This window comes from Agelaius tricolor, unplaced genomic scaffold (genome assembly GCF_023055355.1).
Source record: "Agelaius tricolor isolate 1412-34295 unplaced genomic scaffold, bAgeTri1.0.p SCAF_4, whole genome shotgun sequence".
In the NCBI taxonomy this organism is placed as follows: Eukaryota; Metazoa; Chordata; class Aves; order Passeriformes; family Icteridae; genus Agelaius; species Agelaius tricolor.
The window spans coordinates 41,103,495-41,121,529 of NW_027269264.1; the positions used below are offsets into that span (position 1 = coordinate 41,103,495).

The following is an 18,035-nucleotide window of genomic DNA, read 5'->3' on the forward strand; positions in this document are numbered from 1 at the left end:
AGAGGAATCCTGGACTGCCAGTGTCAGTTGTCAAGTCTTTGGGAGCTGAAGGCAATGTTGACACTCTCAATGAGATCACCAAGTACGAATCACTTCTACAAATTAGATGGAGTGTCATCTTTTGCAGTTGACTGGCTAGTAAACTGCATTCCTGCCTTTCCCCCTACCTTTCTATAATAAATAATGAGGGTCTGTGTGAATCATACATTTCACAAAGGTGTACAAATGTAATATAAACTACTACATATTATTTGTTAACTACTGCCTCTTGATGGTGACTCAATGCAAGTGATTGTTTTGGGGTGATTAATGTAATTTGTATTCATACACATACCGTGACTATAAGGGACTTTTAAGAAGTAAATACATTTAAAGTATTCTGGCATTTGTCAAGATGAACTATTAAGGGACACTTGTCTTTAAGATGTGTTCCCTTGCTGTTCAAACTTCAGTCAAAAGTCTAGTACTTACTGCCTGATGTAGAGATCAACTTAACTCTGGAAAAGGATAACTGCTGAGTAGTGAAGTCTGTACTCTTGGTCAAAATCTGTGTGATGTCCCTAGGGAGCCTCCTTGAAGAGTAGTATGGACATGTTTGCATTTTACCAGTTCACTTGTATAATATACATTAGTATCACTGCAGACTGAATGTTCTAAAAGGAAACTGATGATGTCTGATCTTTTCTTTTCCAGACTATCATTTTATTCTGGCCATTCTTCATTCTCCATGTACTGCATGCTCTTCGTAGCAGTAAGTATGCTCTTTCCATCTAAATGATAACAAAAGATGAGTTAGCTACCCAGTACTGAATACTTACTTGGCTGCTATGCATATGGCTTTTGTAGAATGCTTGTCTGGTAGTTAAAGACTTCTCAGTAGGAGTTGTAAGGGTGGTGATACTGGGACAAGAAGTAGAATGATGTTCAGTATGCCTGAGAATACTTAATATGGTACTTGGCTTGTGTGCTGTGTCTAAAATGAGCCTGGTGACAAGTGTGTTTTGAAAAGAAGATGCTACTTAAATTTAGTTACATTTAAAGTATTAGAAACCTTATAAAATTTATAAGGTTTATGACATTATAATACTTTTAAATTTATAAGCCTTATAAAAATCTATAATGAAACATGTCTGATCTAATGAGATGTGCAAAGCCTATTTTAAAATAAAGCAAAGACCCTTAAACACAGATCAGGTATGTCTGGGCCCATAAACACAAAACAGCAGATCAAATTGAATTTTCAAATTCCTTTTTATTTTTCTGTATTTTTTAAGGACAGAGAGGCAAGAGTGAGGAAAGCAAGGGGACAGTAAATATTAGTGATAAGATCAATTCAGAAGTGCTTCATTTAGGGATTACTATATTTTTGTTGAAATTGTTCCCGTGAACTAGGACAAATAATCTTCACTCTTAGGGAAGACTGATTTTATTGTTCTCCCCGTGCTAAGTGGTAACATAGAAGGCATTAACAACTTTATGGAATTTTTTTGTTAATGTAGTTGAAAATTAAACTCTAGTCCTGGACATAAGTTGCTAACATAATATATGCATTCCATGACTTTTACAGACCTCAGATTAAATTTTCTTTTTTTGTCTTTGTTGCATTTTATTTTTTTCACTCTCTCAAGGCATGAGTATAACATCCACTGTGAGTGAACCAATTGTTCAAACTAAATAAAAACCCCTACAATTACACACAGAAGAGGTGGCTCTTCAATATGATTGAGGTAGTTTTTAAGCTTTATTTTAAAATAAAGCTATCTCAGAAGCTTGATGTTCAGTTTTGATCTGTTATGTAGGTTTTTTTATGGCTAAACCTGTTCAGATTGTCTTCCCTGCTTACCAGTCTTATCTAATGTAAATACAAAGAGTTCATAAAAGTATTATATCCTGGGTTTGACTCAAATATGGTGGTCTGACTTCCTGTTGGCTGTTAAAGTGTTTTTGCTCATTATGACTGGCACTCTCCAAAATTTTATGGGTCCACTCATAATAGCGCTTCAAAACCAAACCCACTCTTTCCATAGTACAGGGAAGCAATTACTGCTATACAGAGTGCACCCTAATACTGACTTGCCCCTCTGGGCTCAGTCAGGCCCTTCTCATCCAACATCTTCTCTCATGGTTTTGTTAAACAACGTGATAATGTGACACTTAAATCTCACAGAAGGACAAACCTGGAGATAAGAAAAACCTTGGTAGGTGTGTAGCAATATGTGTTGTTTATAATTCATACTGACTGGATTTTAGTTGTCTGTCAGGGATCTGAAGTTGTCTGAGCTTTTACCTCTGTCCCATGTGTATAAGGTATGTTCTTCTGCAGCCTGGGTAAACGGTGGTGGTCAGGAGAATTCTCAACTCATTAATTGAAGGTAATGGGTCACATTAGGTAATACAACCCTCTAGATGCATACAAGACAGAAGATGTCTTGAACAGCCTGGACTTAAGACCTTGTTTAGTTAACCTACTGGGCTTGGAAAAAATTCAGCCTTTGGCAAGAAAGTAAAGAGTTCTTTATTTTGAAGTTATTAACTTCATGTGGCTTGAATAAGGCTTTCTGGAGTGCCTGTGGCATATTCTTTTGAATCCATGCAAAGAGCTTGTCTGGAAAGTTCTTGAAGAGGAAATTATGAACCTTAGCTGTCTTGGGGCTTTGTGTGTATGAGTTTGATTCTTGGCAACCTCCCACATGGGCAGGTGGCAAGTCAGTGCAAATCAAACCCTTCCTATGCAAGCTACATCAGAATACCATAAATCCTGTCTTTGTGTCTGTCCTGGTTCAGACACTTGCTGTGCTCAGAGCTGTCCTTGTGTTCACTCAGTTCTGTAGTAACTGCAAAACAGGGCTTTGCTTAGTAGCATCCTTAAACTAGAGGGGTACAAATGCCTTTAACTCTTCTAAGATGACAGGAAGTGTTTCACTGGAGATTACTTTATTTTCCATTAATTAGTCAATGAGTTTCCAGAGCCCTGTCTGTTTCTGCACCCATTTTTTGTCTTTGGCTGAGCCATATTGCCCATTAAAAATAAAGAGGCTTTGTGGAGATTAGACTTCTACTTCCTTCTGTCTGATAATAAGATTATTCATTATTCATAGAAACTGCCATGAGGCCATTGTAGGGACATCTGAAGAAGAGAGCCATTAATGGCTCCTGTGCAGCATGTTTTTGTCTTGCTGATTAACATAGCCTTAGTGCATACCAAGAAACCAAATCGAGTTCAGATGTCTTCAAAAGGACAGCTAGTGCAGGAAGGTGAAGAAAATACACACACACACACACGTGCGCATGTGGCAAGGCAGAGTGCTGCTGCTGGCTCCAAGCCAAACCTGCAGCACTTGATGCCTTGTTTGTTTTCTGAACTCTGATGCTGGCTTCATCTGTGCCCTGCACCCGTTCTGCAGCCACGGGCTGAGTCACCAGCAGGACAGGCTGTTAGCATGTGGCATTACTCAGAGGCTGTGTTAATGATAACCAGACACTAGCATGCCGCTTTCTGGAGCGGCTGGAGGAGTCTGGGGGGTGTGTGTGTGTACTGCAGAAAGTGTGCTTTTAAAAGGTAGCTGCTGAATGTATGTCAGTGTCAGGTGAATCCATGACTGTAGAGAACCGGTCCTTGGAGGAGCAGCTGAAGGAGCTGGGGGTTCAGCCTGGAGAAAAGGAGGCTCAGGGGTGACTTTACAACTCTACAGCTGCCTCAAAGGAGGTTGTAGCCAGGTGGGGTCCTGGGCAGCCAGCAGCAGGATGAGAGTACTTGGAAAAGATTGTCAAGCATTGGACCCGGCTACCCCCGGGAAGTGGTGGAATTGCCATCCCTGGAAGTAGTTAAAAGAGAAGTGTGGATGTGACACCTGGGGACATAAATGAGTGCTGGATTTGGCAGTGCTGAGTTAACAGTTGAACTCAAATGATCTCAAGGCTCTTTTCCAACCTAAACAATTCTGTGATTCTATGACATTTTTGACTTGGCAAGCATTTGGATTTCTTCAAGAGTCTGAATTATGCTAAGGAGTATTCCTTTCTTCTGCTTGCCAAGAGATTGCCAAAATTATTTGAGTCCTCACTGCATGACTTTGCTGGTATCAGGAGAAAAAGCTGCAATTTTGAACATAATCCTATGCTGCGTGTCCCATCTCATAGCAGGGGCCACACATGGAAACACCATGCACTGTATTAGTCATCAAATTCTCTACTTTAACTCTTTGTTGCGTGGAAATGTTAAATAGTTTATATTATCCATCTGTTTAAATAAGCAGCAGTATACACAATTTGTTGCTTTCACAGCACAGAGGTCATTGCACCTGTAAAAAAGCTGTTGTGTCTCGCTAGACAAATTTAAATTTTGGGTTTTCAGCCCACTCCCAGGTTAAAGTTAAGTTTCTTATGTTTCCTAACAGAGAATGAATGAAACCCCAGAAAAAAACCTGCTTGCAGTCTGTCAGTCTAGGAAGCTATGGTGGAGAATGTATTTTGAGACTCATTTGGCAGAGGTAGATGGGTTAGTTGGGTCCAAGTAGAGCTGTTATCTCTGGGATAAGAGCTTCTGCCAACAGCAGCTTTGTGTGCAAGCTAGAGGGAGTTTGACCGCAACAGTATGTGGGAATCCAGTGACCTAAAAACAGATGATGGATCCCAAATTATCTGTGTTGTCCTCTCCTGATGCTGCTCCTTTTTTTCCACAATTAAACAGCTGGCATGACCTCTCCTGTTTCCTGGATTATTGAATCCTGGTTTGGAAATGGGAGAGCAAGTGTAGTGGAGCACCTCTTCTACCAGTGTCCATGTGACCAAACTAGCACTTTGGCCCTAGAGGGGGGATGCTGCAGGCAGTTCTTGACTTTTCAAGTTAAGTATGTTTAAAAAGTTATTTTAAATTAAAATGCTAAATGCACGCTGCCATCAGTAGTGAGAACAGTTGGTAGAAATGGGTGTGGCCCTGAGGATTATGTTTCTGTAACAGAATCAGTTTTGGCTGTAGCTGGCCTGGGCACTTCCCTGCCGGCACCTATTCCAGGATGAAGAATAGAGCTGCACAAACCCAGAGGCAAATAGCAAAGCCAAGAGGCACTGCTATTCTGGGGATGGCAACGTGTTTGTGCTGCTTAGACTTGGGACAGAAAGGGATGATGAATCTTGCACAATGTAACTTGAGTGGCTCTCCTACAAGTCATTGGGAACATTTTATGTATCCAAGGTCACATGGATTTACAGATGAGGACAGTAAATGGTGTTTCAATGGCTGGGACTGAAAAAGGCTGCAGCCTTCTTTTGCAGAGAGATCATAGGATAAACACAAGTGAAAACAGGCTTTAGGTTGCTTTTGTTACTCAATGCTCTGAAATGTGCCAGTCAACCTCTGCTCTCAAACTCTGATTGTAATTGTTTATGTTGGGATGGGAAGTTGTGTGAAACAGTACTCAAACGACTCTTTGACACAGTATTTTAGCTATGTCTGTTTGCACAGCACCTATTTCTTCACTTTTGCAAATGCTTTTGACTAGAGCTACAGAACTGTCTTTATTGTGTTCTTGCCCACATGAAAGTTGAGGACTAGTCTTGCAAAACTAATGAAAACACATGTGTTACTGAAAATGCTTTGTTTGGCTGTAGCTGTGCATAGTATCAAGTACCTTACTTTCAGCAGATGAAAAAATAAAGGATAACTGGTCTTGCTGCAAGGCTCAAGTATGGAAGCACTCATGCTTCTACCTGTATGTGCTCCTAGTATTCTTTTAATATTGTTATTTAGACTTTTTATGGTAAGAAAACAAAAAAACCTGATTTCTCCATGGTTTGCTTGGAAGTTAGGGCCACTAGTAATAATTTCCATATTGTGAACTGGCTCCTCTAGAACTGAGCTGAAAGCAATACATTGCAGTGCTCTAGTTCTTCTAGTAAATGTTAAAGTACCGACTTTGAGTGTTTTTTTTCTATCAGAAAAGAGGTAAGTGTTGTATTCCAATTTACAACAGAATAAAATGTTACTGTTTATCCTGCTCTATGGTAAAAATTATGTCAATGTGAAATTATTTTGGCAATGTACAGCCAAATTGAGGCTGGAGGATTAAAACCCAAAAAACCCCATTGCTCACTGGAAAAATAGTATTTGTTTAGAACAGATTGATTACAGTGTTGATATTGAATTGAAAGCTGAGCTGTTACTAGTAACAGGCATTTATGCCCATTGCTTAGGAGGCAGCTTTTGCACATCAGTTGCCTTTGACAGCAGAATGCGGCTATCTTAGAGAGCCCGGACTGGTACATATTCTGCCTTCTCTTGCTAGTTCAGCCGCTTCCTCCCCAGTTCAGCTCTCCCATAGATCAGTTCCCTGTAGGGCTGTTCAAACATCAGAGCTGACACAGGGAAGACAGATATGGTCAGAGTAATAGGGATGTACCATCCCTTTGAACAGCAGCTCAGGCATACCCCCACAGTGAAGGCACTGCAGACCTGTATCTTCTTCCCTCACTGGAAGGGGGAGAACTAATTCTGAACTGTTGCTTCTTTCTTTTTTATTTTCTGCCCAATGAAAATAAAACAAAAGGACTTATAATAATGCAGATTGACCAGGGTCATAAATATGTATTTATGAAAAGGAGGTGATCTCATTAAAAAAGCAAATTGTATTGACAGGCATCAAAGTCTAAGTTGCCTTTTTTTTTATTCCTTTAATTTTTTTTTTTTAGAAGCCCAGCTCATGAGTGACTCATGAATTCTTCTACAGCTCTGTATTCCTTTTAGAATACAGTTTTCTGTTTGGATATGAGCCCGCTGTGTTTAAAAGTACTTGGGAGAGACATTATCCATATTTCTGGTTTGCAGGCAGTGTCTTGTTGGGTGATGCCTATAGCTCTGTTTATTCATAGATGCAGTGCTTCCAGGTACAACATAAGGTGTTGCACCTCCAATGTAATATTTGCATAAGTGTAAGATTGTATATGACACACATATTGTGGTTCTTTTGTGCTCAGAACTGCGATTTTTAAACTGTTTACTGGATTTCTTGTATTTCCCTGAATTCCAGAGTTTGTACTAGCTGAAATATGATGAATAATTCTTATACAAAGCTATTTGAGTAACAGCATTTATACAAACTAGCTTTTATATGAAGGCATCTCTCAAGTTTCCCATAACAAGCAGAAGGGGAAGAGCTATTCTGCAAACATTTATAGATGTAGGAGAAAGCTTTGAAAATCTCTGAAGGAAGCCTTTCTCTCTGCTGTTGCCTAGTCTGAGCAGGGAAGAAGTGTCTGGATTGCTCAACAGGACTAGAACAAGGATGGCAGATCACTTACCTGTATCGCTTATCCCTGCGTATCTGTCTAAATGTTTGGTTTCAGTTGCTTTATAACATTATGCAGGAATCTATTCTGAAAGCCTCAGCTTGTCTATTCTCTTGGAGGATCATATTTTAATATGGGCTGTTATCGAAGATGCTCAGATGCAAACTGTGTCTGGTGCAAGTGTGTTGTAGTGTGACTACTGCACTGCCCTCTCGTCAAGGAAAGGCTACAGTGTGTATTTACTGATGGAGCTGGAGGGTGAATAGTTACTCTGGCACTCCGTGCATCTTCCCAGCTTCCTAATGGAAGACTTCACAGTCTTAGGCAAGGGGGTATTGTCTCCTGTAAGGATGTCCTTAGGATATATGTAAAAATGAAATTTTCCTATTTTACAAATGTGCCTGGATTCTCAGCTGTTTATGCCTAATCCCAGGCCTTCTGAAAAATTTTGCCTCATCTTTTCATATTAGTGCAAAGGCTGTTTTTGGGAAGACTTCAAAACACTGGTGCTTCCTGTGCTTTCACTTCCTTCCACCCCTGCCTCATTAACAAAACCACCTATACACAGTAGCTCCATATCTACTCCCTCCACCTCTGAAATCCAAAAGCAAACCACATACTTGTGTACATGGACTTGAGCGTGCTTAAGCATTCCTAAATCAGAGCTTCTTGGTTTGGGAAGAATCCCTATGGTTTGTGGCTCTTGGGACTTTTTGGGTCAGCAGACTTGCTTTGAAGTATGAGCTTTCCTAACAGTAGCCAGTAATGGATCCAAATACTGACTGTAACCACAGCAGTATTTTGTGCCTCCTAGACAGTAATGCCATAGGGCTCTCTGTACTGCTCAGGCAGATACCATAAACCAAAGACAGACATGACTAATAGTAAATGCTAAGCTAAGTAAAGTACAGGCCATTTACTTGCTCACTTCTAAACTTGTATCAACTACAAAGGTCTCTCCAAGTAGGGATTTATTTCACGAGAACTGATTTTCTCCAACTTTGTTTTGTCTCCAGAGTCTTACTACTTGCACTTGGACAAACTGAGAAGTGTTTTCATTTCTATATGTCACAGGGGAGTTTTCTCTCTTGGAAACTGTTTCCTCACTGTTCTGCTCTTAAGTTAATGATGCTGTGATTCCCTTAGGGTTGGAGAGACAGAAATAAGAGTGAAAATAGGTATATCTCTAAAGGGAAGGTGTGCCTTGCTCCTGTTGTTTAGGACAAGACCCCTGTAGGAAATGCAGTTACTGGGGTCTTTTGGTATCAGGAGAAAATCTATTTTTGAAAAGTATCAGAACAAATCAATTGGTACAAGTAGTACTATTACTTGGTGGGGGAACACTACCACAATCCCTCCCCTCTCCAGATTTCATCCTTTTGACATCCATTCTTGAACAAGTGAAGGAGGATTTCCCATACCTTAATAGGCAAATTTATTTTGCAGTGCAGAATTTCTGTATAATTGGGTTTTGGAAAAAATAGGAGAAGGTATTGAATGAAAATAATTAAGGAGTATTAGATATTGAAACTAAATATCTGAAATATGATCTTGGTTGAACTGAGTAGGTTTTGGTAGATTTAAAAGAATTTTGTGCCCTTAAAGTGAAGAAGTATTATATTAGCTGTTAGGAGGTTTCCTTGTGAAGCCACATGGTTGCACCTCCCGAAGTCCATGTAGGAAACACAAGTCACTGTACTTCCAAATTAGGTAGGCATGTGTTTATGTAAATTAATACTGCTCCGTTGAAAGAGCAAATGCTCAAATGTGGAGCAGCAAATGCTAGAAATGTGGAGTAGCAAATAATTCTCCAGTTGCAGAGACTCTTCCATTCATGTTTGTGGCTTCTTGCAAGAAGCCACAAAGTATCTGTGAGTTTCTCTTCATTGCTTGTCTGTATTTTTAGAAATGAAGTACTAGACCATAGATTAAGAAGAAATTTGTGTTCAGGATGTGTGTGGCTAGAGGACATATTTTCATTATGGAGTAAACTAGTAGGGAAAAAAAACCTCAAGATTATTTAATCCCATTAAAAAGAAGTCTTGTGAAATCTCTTTGCACTTTTAAAAGGAATGAACGAAGCAAACACAAGAAGCAGCAGGATGGGGGAATGGAGAGCAATGGAGCATAGCTAAAAGACAGCTGCTGATGGATCAGAATGCTCAGAACAGTGTGGAGGGAAGCTGGCATGGTCAAAATGCTGACAGGAGTGGGTCACTACCAGAGCAGCTTGGGATGCTTCTTCTGTGTTTATAGGCTCACAAATTTGTTCTCTGCAATATGAGAAATGCTGGTAGGAGGCATTTCAGTAGTATTCCCAGATGAAATTTCCTTAAGTTCCTGTGGCTTGTACAGATCATAAGTTTTTCTTACATACTTACTCCTTTCTAGAAAAGAGGCTTGGGTGGAGAGACAGGGATTTGCTTCTGGTTTCTTTCTCTGAGGCTATTCTGTGACTTCAAAGAGGAGCAAAGGAACCTGAGGTATGCCATAAAGGAGGAGGTTCTGTAAATAGCATGAAGCCATTGCACTCTATTAGTCAACAGGGTCAAAATAGTAGCAAGAGTTAATGCAACATGGAGCTAGGACATCTCCATATTGTGCATTTAATTCTACATAAGGGCTAATACTATATAAAGGAAAATTTTGAATACTTCTAGTGTTAACCTTGATTTACATTTAATGTATCATCGGCAAAAGCTCCTCCTCTCCTTGGCTGCTGTATTTTCCTGCGTGGCCCTGCTGGCCTGTTGTAGCCAGACATGTTGCTGTTGTTTTTCTAAGAGCAAGTCACAGTAGTGGGAAGAAGCTTGGCAGGGTAGCACAACTCTGAGCCTGTTAAAAGCAGCATCAGTTTGAAACTACCTGCTTAAAAATAACGTGGCATTTGCTATTGCAGCAGCTGGTTAATAAGCAATTATTTTAAACTTAACAAAAAAAACCCCAAAACCCCAAACCCAACTGTAACCAGAATGACTGCTGCTATTTCTGAAATTAAACACAGCAGTGATCAGTCAGCCTAACACTGATCTGCGGTATCGTTTCTCACCCTTCTCCCACCTAGTTTTAAAACACTGTGAATCTATTTGCTATAGAAGGTGCAAGAAGACCTTTGGCTGTTTCCTGTACAGATAGAGGAGCTGATGGTGTGAAGAATCACCTAGAATTTGCGAAGTCTATAGCCAACTGCTTATGCTCTGCAGCTGATAGAACAGCTCCAGATCTTCATGATGGGAGATTACTCTCAAAGTACAGAAATCAAGCTTTCACATAGATGTCAAATCCAAATTTCTTGTCTGATGCTTTCTCAAGCAGAAAGAATTTGCCTAAGGCCAAAGACTGCTTTATTGATCATTCAGTGCACTGAGCTGGCATTTGCATGCCTTGCCCCATTTTCTTCTTGTGTTCATAAGTAAACCTATTTTCTCACATATCTGCAAAAGGGTTGCATAACCCTTTTTTTTTTCCCACTACGGCTATACACCCTTTGCAAACTTCCAAAAGTGTTTATATGGAAAAAAACTTCATTGCAGCAAGGTATTTTAACTGCCTTCAGGAAAATTTAGTGGGAATAGGGAAAGAGTGAAGTACAGCCAGTATTAAATCATCAGCCAGCTCTTCAGGCTACCAGCATATGCTCCTGGGACCTTCCTCTGCTCCATCAGGCACTTTGTAGTGTTCTGGTCTACTGTTGGTAAATCCAGAAGTAGTATCACAGTAAGTCCATTAAAACGCCTTTTGTTAAAAGAACTTGGTGTGACAGGTAATTTCTGAAGTGGCTAAACTGTATTTTCCCTAGTGGTGAGTTTGAGGCCCACAGAAATATGCAGTGCCCACCAATTTGAAGGGGAAAAAATATTTTTCAGTTTAGTCTTAGGTGTAGCTTCTTTAGAGTCTGATTCTACCCTGACCTTGCTATTAAAGAAAACTCTTTATGGATAGGGTTGATGTTTTTGATGCTCCATTTATAGCTGAAAATGTCAGCATGCCAAAATTATGATGTAAGTTACTAAGAGAAACATTCCCCAAATGTTTAACTTTGGAAAGTATCACCTCTGCATCTACAGTGTCTTCTCTGTGCCTGTATTTACATGGTAAATGTACTGCTTCTCAAAGTTAGCCATGGCTTTTGAAGTTGGCAGTGGAGGGTTTTACCATCAGGCACCAGTGCTGCTTGTGTGCTGGTTTCTGCTTTTCTCAAGACTGTCAGCTAAGGTTTTGTCCTTGGCCTGAAGTTTCTAAGTGTCTCCGTGAAGATATACTTAAAATGTTAAACATAACTTCCAAATGTATTGTTTTGTCAGTGAATGCAGTAACTATGGTGCTTTCTTTGGTGATAGGATTAAGTTTCAGAATAAATTCAATTATGTTTACAGAATGTATTTGGAGAAACTAGAGAGCTAGATAGATGTAGACAGACAGATCCTAGACAGACCACAGAAGAAACAGAGGCAGGGTCTTGGATTAGATTAGATAGGAAATAATAAATACTGCAAAATGGAGATAATACATCAAAAACATAGATATACACGACAAAAGCAGACCTGAGGGGAGGGAAAATACATGAGAACTTCAAATATCCACCAGAGTGGTAGCATGGTTAATAGGCAGCTGAAAAGGGTGAGGAACACAGCTCAGTGAAATATACCAGTGACAACTGAGAACTGCTATGATTACATCAAGTTAGCTCTGATACTTAGCTACAGCTGCAATGCTATGCCAGAAGTTGATAATACTAAAGGTGACTGCAATTGAGAATGAAGTTTAAAAACTTGTCAGCTCTATGAATAGTAAATGTAAACTATTTTGTGTATAAGGCTTACCTGTAGTTCATGCAGGAGTGAAATACTGGTTTGACTTCCACTGGATTCTTTTTAAGCCTTAAGTGGCTCTAGTATTACCAGGACCTTTATCCTGAAAATACTCATTTGTCATATTGGTACAAATGGAACAATATGATGGTGTCATATATAAATTAAAGTTCAAAACTATCAAACCCTGCCTTGGCAGCCTTAAGAATATAACTATAGCACCTAGAACAGCTGTGAATATTATTTCAATAAAATTTCAATCAACTCTTTGAAAAGACCCAACACAATTTTACTGTATCTGTGTTTTCTGCATTTTGTAACTAATTTTTCTTTTTCTTTCAGCTTTATCTTCAGGCAAGAATGAAAGGAGACTGGGCAAGACTCGTACGTCCTACTTTACAGTTTGGTCTTATTGCTGCATCTATCTACGTGGGTCTCTCACGTGTTTCTGACTACAAGCATCACTGGAGTGATGTTTTAACAGGACTTATCCAGGGTGCAGTGGTAGCTGTGCTCATTGTAAGTAATTCGTGAGGGGGCGGGTGGGTGTGAATGCTGCTTTTATGAACAGCACCTTAGAATTGCAGGCTGTGTTCACAGGAAAGCAAACCTGTATTTCTAATGCTTCAGAAATTGCTGAAACAGGGAAACAACTCCTTGAACTGGTTGTAGCAATAGTACTTTGGGGAGTGAGGCAGGCCAATGAGATAAATGGTAGTTTTAGCCATTGGACAACATGACATTGCCTCTGCTCAAGAGCTTTTCAAATAACTAAGATGGAAATGGTAACTGCAAACCAAGGCCCCTCTATATAAATCAAGCTTTTTGCTTCTAGCCACATTTGAAATCCCAAGTACAATAGCAGAGAACATAATATAAAGTATGTTTTATAAAGTAAGTTTTATAAAGTTAATGGGAGAAAATGCCTTGAATGAGTACAGCACCAAAGTGTCTGCCTTTGCCACCTTACACAGTGTGTCTTTTTCAGTCTGATGGGAAACTAAAGCCCTTCACCATTTCTTGTGTGCATTCCTAGTACTAAAAATGTGTTCACAACAAACAACATGTGAGGCTTAGCTGTACTGATGAGTATAAAGTTATCCCAGGAAACAGACACCTGCCTAAACTTGTCACAGCAGGCCCAGTTGACTTAGTGACAACAATTGTACTGGGTATCACCAGTGCAATGGCTAATTCATCCATAGATAAATTAGGACTTTTGGATCAATGGGAATGAACTGAGGTCTTATGAAGGATTCAGTTATTAAGAACTGAGGCTCAGCTGGGAAGAACCACCTCCACAATAAATGCTTTGTCAGCTTTCTCAGGTCAGAAGGGTTCAAGACAAAGCTGTCTACTAGTTGCAATCAATTATCCAATCTTGGAGCAGCTCTGGGAAATCGTACAGGCTGCATTAGCTGTTACTAAATGGCAACATGTTGGCATAATCCTACCCCTTTTTCTAAGAAACAGAGTACAGAGAGAAAGAAACAACAGAGATCAAAGAGGTGAGGACACTTTTATTAGGAAAACAAGTTTAGTCAGGGATGTTGGATGATTCAGAAGGTGCTTGGTAATACAAGAAAGAGTAGAAAGTAGCATTACAGAGAGTAGAGTTGAAAGGTCAGGAAATTATTTTTAAAAATATACACTAGCACCAACCACCACCCTCAGACTCTTATCTGAAAGAACTGATGAGTTCCTCTACAAAACCAGCAAGCTGAGGTTAGAGCATAGCAGCACAGCAAGTGCAAATATATCACTGACTTGAACTGAGGGAATCTGGCATTAAGTGGAAGCTGAAACTCCCCTGGTCTGTGGCTAAAGCAGTGTACTGGATCATCAGCCAGCTGCCAGCGTGGTGGGAGATTGTTTCTTCTGCCAAGGACATTCAAGTGTTCCACAGTTCTCAGGGTTGCAGTGGAAGGGGAAGACACAATACAGGAAGGGAAAGGAGCACATGAGGCTCTCACTTATTGCACTCCAGGTAGCACTATGCCCAGCACATCTGCTGTGGGGCTTGGTGAAATGAGCAGTGGAAGACAGCAAGCTGCAGAATTAGATCAAACCACCTCTCTTGTAGTGAGGGAGATGTCTCCTAGCTGTGAGGAAGTGAGGTGGTATGTTTAAAAGACTGCAGGAAAGGACTACATAGGTAGAGCTGGCCTTACAGATGCTTGGTCCAGCTAAAGCACCATGTCTCCTGTTCTGTTCCACCTAAATTACAGAAAAAAAATTTAACTGAACTTGCATTGTGGGCCCTCAAAAAGCACATTTTGCTCCTTCATTTAGAGCTGTTCAAACTATGGCTGTTGTAATTAAACAGTGCCTGGTAAGGCAGTCAGTTGGCACAAGCCTTGACTTTGGCTTAAACCATCAGTGGCTAAATGTTCAATGGCAAGGTGAAAAAGCAATTAAAAGAACAGATGTCTGAATTTTGTACAAGACTTCCCTGCCATTTTCTAATGTTTTAAACTGATTAAACTTAGTTTTGATCATAGAATTTGCCAGCTGCAGAGCCCTTGTTTCAAAGACTTGTGAGTGCAGGAATAATTGAACACTGATTAATGCTAAACACTAATTTGTTCACTTAGGTTGTCTATGTGTCAGACTTCTTCAAAGTGAGAGGATGTACATTTCAACCAAAAGAAGATTCCCATACAACCCTACATGAGACTCCAACAAATGGAAATCACTTTGGCAGCAATCATCAACCATGAAGAATGACCCATATCACCTGTATTGCTCTGAATGAAAACAATTTCACAAGTCTAACTCTGTAATATAAGTAATTGCCTTTAAGGGACTGCTGCTGCTCTTGGATGCTCACTTTACCTGTATATAGTAACATCTACCACAGTTATTGTACATCTAAACTTTAAATTTCTGTTGGTTCAAGCTCTTGCTTAAAAGAAAGCTATTACAATTGTAAATTTTTATTGAAAACTGTAACAAATTATATTACATACACTGCTGTTTGTACATGCCTTGTTGAATCAACTGTGGTTTAAGTAAACACCATTAAAAGGAATTACTTGATATGGAAGCCACATGTGACACTGATGAATTTGTTCCATCATGTCAGTATAGTTTCTGGAAGACATCTGCTGTTACAGGTAAAGGCTTGCAGCAAAGACAATATCTCTCTTGATTTTTGTAATCCCTATTAAGAAGGAAAAAAATATTAATATAGAAAAGTCTTAACTGACACAAACACTAGTTAAAGTACAGTTATAAGCATGTTACAGGTTATTATATGGAAGTCATTGTACACCCATTTTTAGCCACCCTTTAAGTCAAACTTTGTAATAAAGATGTTATCTGGAAATATAACAGCAATGGTGCTGTTTACCACAATGTCAACACAAGAAGTTCGCGTTACAAAACGATTCACCTTCAGTCCTCACAATCTGTCCAGCCCCTTCTCCCATCACTTTTCCTTCTAAAATTGCTTAATGTACTGTGAAAATGAAGTACATACCCTCTGCAAATTTATTTTCCAGTTCTGTGTTCCCAATGGCTTTTGCAGCCTGGCACATCTGCCGAAGCAGTTCTTCTAGCCGCCTCATACAACGAATTATGCTACCTGTATGAAAGAGCAAGGGACAACGTTGTGCCACATCATGTAACTGCTCCCGAATTACTCAAAGTAATCGTTCCTTCTACAACCCTGGTCAATTTATCTAGAAGCCAAATGTCTTAAACTTAGTTTCTGTTTGCACAGTAAATTTCTTTGTGAGGCATTTCCTTGAAGCTGTTTCCAAATGCTTGTCCTTTCTAGTGTCTTTACATTCTCTAACTAATATCTAATCACACTACTTTCTGGGCTGTTGAGTAATTCCTAGCCGACTTTTTCTTTCAAGAACTTGTTAAGACTTCCTCAAAAAACATAGACCAGTAGGAGATTCACAACTTAGCTGCTTCAAGAATTACCACAGGTTTATTTTGGGATTGTTTTTTATAAGCCTTAGTTCTTTTGTTGGCAAAGGCAGTAAAACAGTAAGTCATCTATCTTACCAATCCTGAGCTACTCAAGAGTCCATGGACCACTCTACCAAGCCCTTGCATGGTTACAATAATACACACAAGCATCTTGCCACAGCTCCTACACTGCAACCCAACCCACTTGTGATTTATTATGCATTTATCTCCTTTTTGAACTTTCCTCACAGCTTAGCCCAAGTCACTGCTACAAATTTCACGAAACAACTCTAAATGCTTCTGCTCTTCTGGCCACAAGCAAACAGCATCCTGTTTGGTCATCTCCTCCAGCAGCATCTCCGACAGTCAAAATTACTGTAGGCAAAATAACTGTTAATGGGTAAATATGAGATGAAGGGCTTGAGAACAGCCCTGCTGAGAAGGACTTGGGGGTGCTGCTGGATGACAGGCTCTATATGACCCATCAATGTGCACTTGCAGCCCAGAAAGCCAATTATATCCAAAGCAGTGTGGCCAGCAGGGCAAGAGAGGTGATTCTGCCTCTCTGCTCTCATGAGACCCCACCTGCAGTGCTGCATCCAGCTCTGGGGTCCCCAGCACAGGAAGGACATCAACCTGTTGGAGCGAGTCCAGAGGAGGGCCACCAGGATGATCAGAGATGGAACAGGTCTCCTTTGAGGACAGGCTGAGAGAGTTGGGGTTGTTCAGCCTAGAGAAGAGAAGGCTCCAGGGAGACCTTATTGTGACCTTTCAATACATGTAAACATTCAAGGTCATGTTGGATGGGGCTCTGAGCAACCAAATTTAGGGGAAGATCTGAGTCTCTGCTCACTGGAGGGGGTTTGGTTTCTACAACCTTTCTATTACACCCTTAAGATATAATATTTGGGGAAAAAAAACCAATATGAAAAGAGCATTGTTCATAGCTCTTGGGAAAGTGGGACATGATAAAGTTAATACTTCTCTTCTAAAAAGCATTCATAGGGGCGCACTAGGCCATGACAGTTTCTACAGTGAGAACAGTTTGAGTAAGAGCAGCAGTTTGTAAAACCTGTTGCAATGACAGGAGATGGAAAATCCCACCCATAGGCTACTGAGCACAGAGCACACACCAACACAAGCGACCTGATGGCAGCTGCCCCGAGCATGGCTGTGCTGCACTGTGCTGGCTCAGCTGTCAAAGACCCTGCTTGTCTCCATTTACAAGGCCAACAACCATGACAGCCGTTCCAGGGAGTACTCGTTACAGGCAGCGTAGCTGGGGTGTTGCAGACATAGTTTTATGTTCAAGAAAAAGAAAACTGCAATTTTAAAATGAATTATTATTTATACTTCCATAAAGTATGGAAGTACCAGCAGGAGCTGGTCTGCAGTTAACAGATAGGATATTTAACTCCGTTTAGTGTTCTTCCCTAATGGCTTTAAAAAGCTGCTCTTATTTTTATTTCTTCCCACCACATATTTTAGCTTAAAGACAAAGTATTTTCATAAGCATATCAATGCTACTCCACTTTGTGGCAAACACACTTGTTCTTGGAACACTTAGGCTTATTTTGTATTCTGTTTTTCTTTTAAATCACTACAGTTACTTGGATAACCAAGGAAAACTACTCTGGGATTTAGGAACACAATCCATTTAAGGCACACATAACCAACAATGGATGTCTGAAGTGCTTCCCTTCCTTTTGGATAAGGACAGAAAGCACAGAAAACCAGCCTACTGAAAGTTAAGGGAAGAATCATGCATTAACCCCTGTTACAAGAGATGACCTCGAAACAGGCCACTAAGATCTCATTTTGAGGAAGCTGGCACTATTGAGTAGAACAAAGCTAACTGTCTTAGTACAAATGTGGTTAAATGGAAAATGTTACTGCCCAGTGTATTCTGAACATTAAAATGTCAATGTAAAACATAAGCCAGCTGCTTCAATGTTCCACATACGCAGGGTGCCTCCATAGCAAATAGAAGGCTCAAATACTCATTGAAATAGGAGGAAT

At 40.0% G+C, this 18,035-nt stretch overlaps 2 protein-coding genes across 6 annotated transcripts in view; one reads left to right on the forward strand and one right to left on the reverse strand.

Annotated features, from left to right (window-relative positions):
* PLPP1 (phospholipid phosphatase 1) overlaps positions 1-15,141 on the forward strand; it is a 63,552-nt gene extending 48,411 nt beyond the window's left edge. For both annotated transcript variants that reach the window (XM_071425413.1, XM_071425412.1), the window contains exons 4-6: positions 694-751; positions 12,438-12,614; positions 14,690-15,141. In XM_071425413.1, the coding sequence (XP_071281514.1) occupies positions 694-751; positions 12,438-12,614; positions 14,690-14,815 (361 nt within the window). In that variant the 3' untranslated portion in view covers positions 14,816-15,141. The remainder of the gene's footprint in view (positions 1-693; positions 752-12,437; positions 12,615-14,689) is intronic.
* MTREX (Mtr4 exosome RNA helicase) overlaps positions 13,596-18,035 on the reverse strand; it is a 43,732-nt gene continuing 39,292 nt past the window's right edge. Inside the window, exons 26-28 of one of the 4 annotated variants that reach the window (XR_011678970.1) lie at positions 16,602-16,746; positions 15,577-15,681; positions 15,235-15,258 (exon numbers count right to left, since the gene is read on the reverse strand). Coding sequence is in view for 1 of the 4 variants with exons in the window: in XM_071425411.1 (XP_071281512.1) it covers positions 15,206-15,258; positions 15,577-15,681 (158 nt within the window). In the remaining 3 variants the exon portion in view is untranslated. Of the gene's footprint in view, positions 15,259-15,576; positions 15,682-16,601; positions 16,785-18,035 lie in introns of all 4 variants that reach the window. The other 3 variants (XR_011678969.1, XR_011678968.1, XM_071425411.1) reach the window with 3 other exon arrangements.